The sequence below is a fragment of the Bactrocera neohumeralis genome, unplaced genomic scaffold, assembly GCF_024586455.1.
Source record: "Bactrocera neohumeralis isolate Rockhampton unplaced genomic scaffold, APGP_CSIRO_Bneo_wtdbg2-racon-allhic-juicebox.fasta_v2 cluster09, whole genome shotgun sequence".
Classification (NCBI taxonomy): domain Eukaryota; kingdom Metazoa; phylum Arthropoda; class Insecta; order Diptera; family Tephritidae; genus Bactrocera; species Bactrocera neohumeralis.
In genome coordinates, this window is record NW_026089622.1 from 7,430,109 (window position 1) to 7,432,007 (window position 1,899).

Genomic DNA, 1,899 nt, shown 5'->3' on the forward strand with positions numbered 1-1,899 from the left:
ACTGCCATTTTATTTCATTTTTTTTTATAGGTTGGGTTTTTATCAGGGTTACTTTATGTAGGAACTCTTGCAACTTCTTGATTTCTTGTTTTCCAGACGTATATTTTAATTTTTTTTCAATTTCTTACTCTATGCTAATTTTATCAGTTACATACAGTTAATAATAATAATAATAATATATAGAGTAAAGTAGGCAAATATGGACCACCAATCCTTTTTTGGTATATAAGTCACCAAATACATGTAATAATACAATCAAATTTATTTGATTAACTTAAAAAAACAATTCATTTTTATTTTTTTTTTGTGAAACAATAACTCCAAACGCAAAATATATTATAAACTAAAAAAACGTAAAAATACCCAGAAACGCGAAAAAAAAATATTGGGGGGTAATATGGACCAGGTAGTCCATATTAGCCGAAGTGATTATTGTGTACACATGTCGCATATAAAGAGATCTTGTTCACAACCAGCACATTCCTCATGGCTCCAATTTTTGCAAGAGACACATTGAACCCATATTTCACCAGACCGATCTTCCGAATAAAACGTAGAGAAATATAGGCATTTCGAATCCTCTTTCTCACCGGCGTTTACAAATTCTAAAATTTCACCGTCAGATTCGTCCCGGACACTGTAATTGTCATCCAAGTCCGAAGAGGATGAGGAATTTGTTTTCTTCCTTTTTCCTGATATGAAAATAAAGAATAAAATGTTATCTACAAATGTCAAATCAAAACCTTGATTTACCTGAACATTTTTCTCTTGCTGAATTTATTGATTTCATAAGTGCTTTGGAAGTGCTGGGTTGACTAGGATTATCTTGGTGTTTTTTGGGTTCTTGAATAAAAATAGGGAACGAAAGTTTTAAAAATTTAATCAAAATCTTTATTTAAGCAGTCTTACCTGTACACTTTTCTTTTGCAAAATTTAGTTTTTTGATAATTCCCTTGGAAGAGCTGGGTTCATTCGAATCAATATCCCGTCGTCTGTTGGTTTTTCTCAGAGATTCTTTTTCCGATGCTTTCTCCAACGAAATTTGTAAAGATTTTTTATAAGGCGAAGATGTTATTAACGTGGACTTTCCTGCTGGCCTGCCACGATTGGAAGGCTTCGTTTTTTTTATAGGAACCGGAGATATTTCCATCGGTGTTATGACCCTAGAATTGGTTTCGAATTCACTTAGAACTGAACGATTTACATTTTCATTACAAATATCGCTTATTGGATGCGGACTCTCTACAATGGTTTCGTTATTTAGTATTTCATCTGGTACTTCATAAGCGCTTTCAAACTCTCGAGGAGGAGAATGCGATGATACATCATCCGCAGCTAAAAACTCATGGTTCAAAGGAAATATACCGGTTGTGCGAAATCCATTAATTGCGATTTCTCCACTCTGAACTCGCAAATAGGCCTTTCCATATAGCTCTGCCATATCGAAGTGTGTCAAAGCTCTGCCGTTCGAACGCATCCAAACACGTATTTCTTCCGAAAGATAACTCTTAAGAGGTCCCATGAAAGTTTTATCTAGCGGCTGTATTTTGTGACTTGAGTGTGGAGGGATGGATACGATAGATACGTGATTTTCTCTAGCCAAATCAAGAAGCTCAATATTTCTTGTATGACTCGAATGACCATCCAAGACGAGCAATACTGGTGAAGCTGCTGATGGTTTGACGTGTTTTATGAAGTGTCGAAACCATATTGTAAAAATGTATGTTTGAACCCAACCGGATTGATGACATTCGTATATTGATCCAGGCGGCGCTCCTCTTAGCAACAAATCTGAGCGTTTCTTTCGTGGAAATATAAATAGTGGTGGAACAAATATTCCACCTGCACTCATACAAACAATAGTTGTTATCGTAGATCCTCTCTCTGCAGAAGTAAGGC

General features: G+C 35.4%; 1 protein-coding gene across 1 annotated transcript; it reads right to left on the reverse strand.

The window, feature by feature from the left end:
- Positions 1-326: 326 nt before the first annotated feature.
- Positions 327-1,441, reverse strand: LOC126764584 (uncharacterized). Its single transcript, XM_050482258.1, has 3 exons — positions 910-1,441; positions 754-843; positions 327-692 (listed from the first exon to the last, which is right to left on the reverse strand). Exons 1-3 carry the CDS (start codon positions 1,439-1,441, stop codon positions 430-432), a joined length of 885 nt encoding a protein of 294 aa, XP_050338215.1. The 3' UTR covers positions 327-429.
- Between the last annotated feature and the right edge of the window lie 458 nt (positions 1,442-1,899).

Coding starts and splice junctions, on each gene's coding strand:
- LOC126764584 (XM_050482258.1), bottom strand. CDS start 1,441: ATGGCAGAGCTATATGGAAAGGCCTATTTGCGAGTTCAGAGTGGAGAA. Junction 844..909: donor TGCAAAAGAAAAGTGTACAG/GTAAGACTGCTT, acceptor TTTTTATTCAAG/AACCCAAAAAACACCAAGAT. Junction 693..753: donor AGCAAGAGAAAAATGTTCAG/GTAAATCAAGGT, acceptor TTTTCATATCAG/GAAAAAGGAAGAAAACAAAT.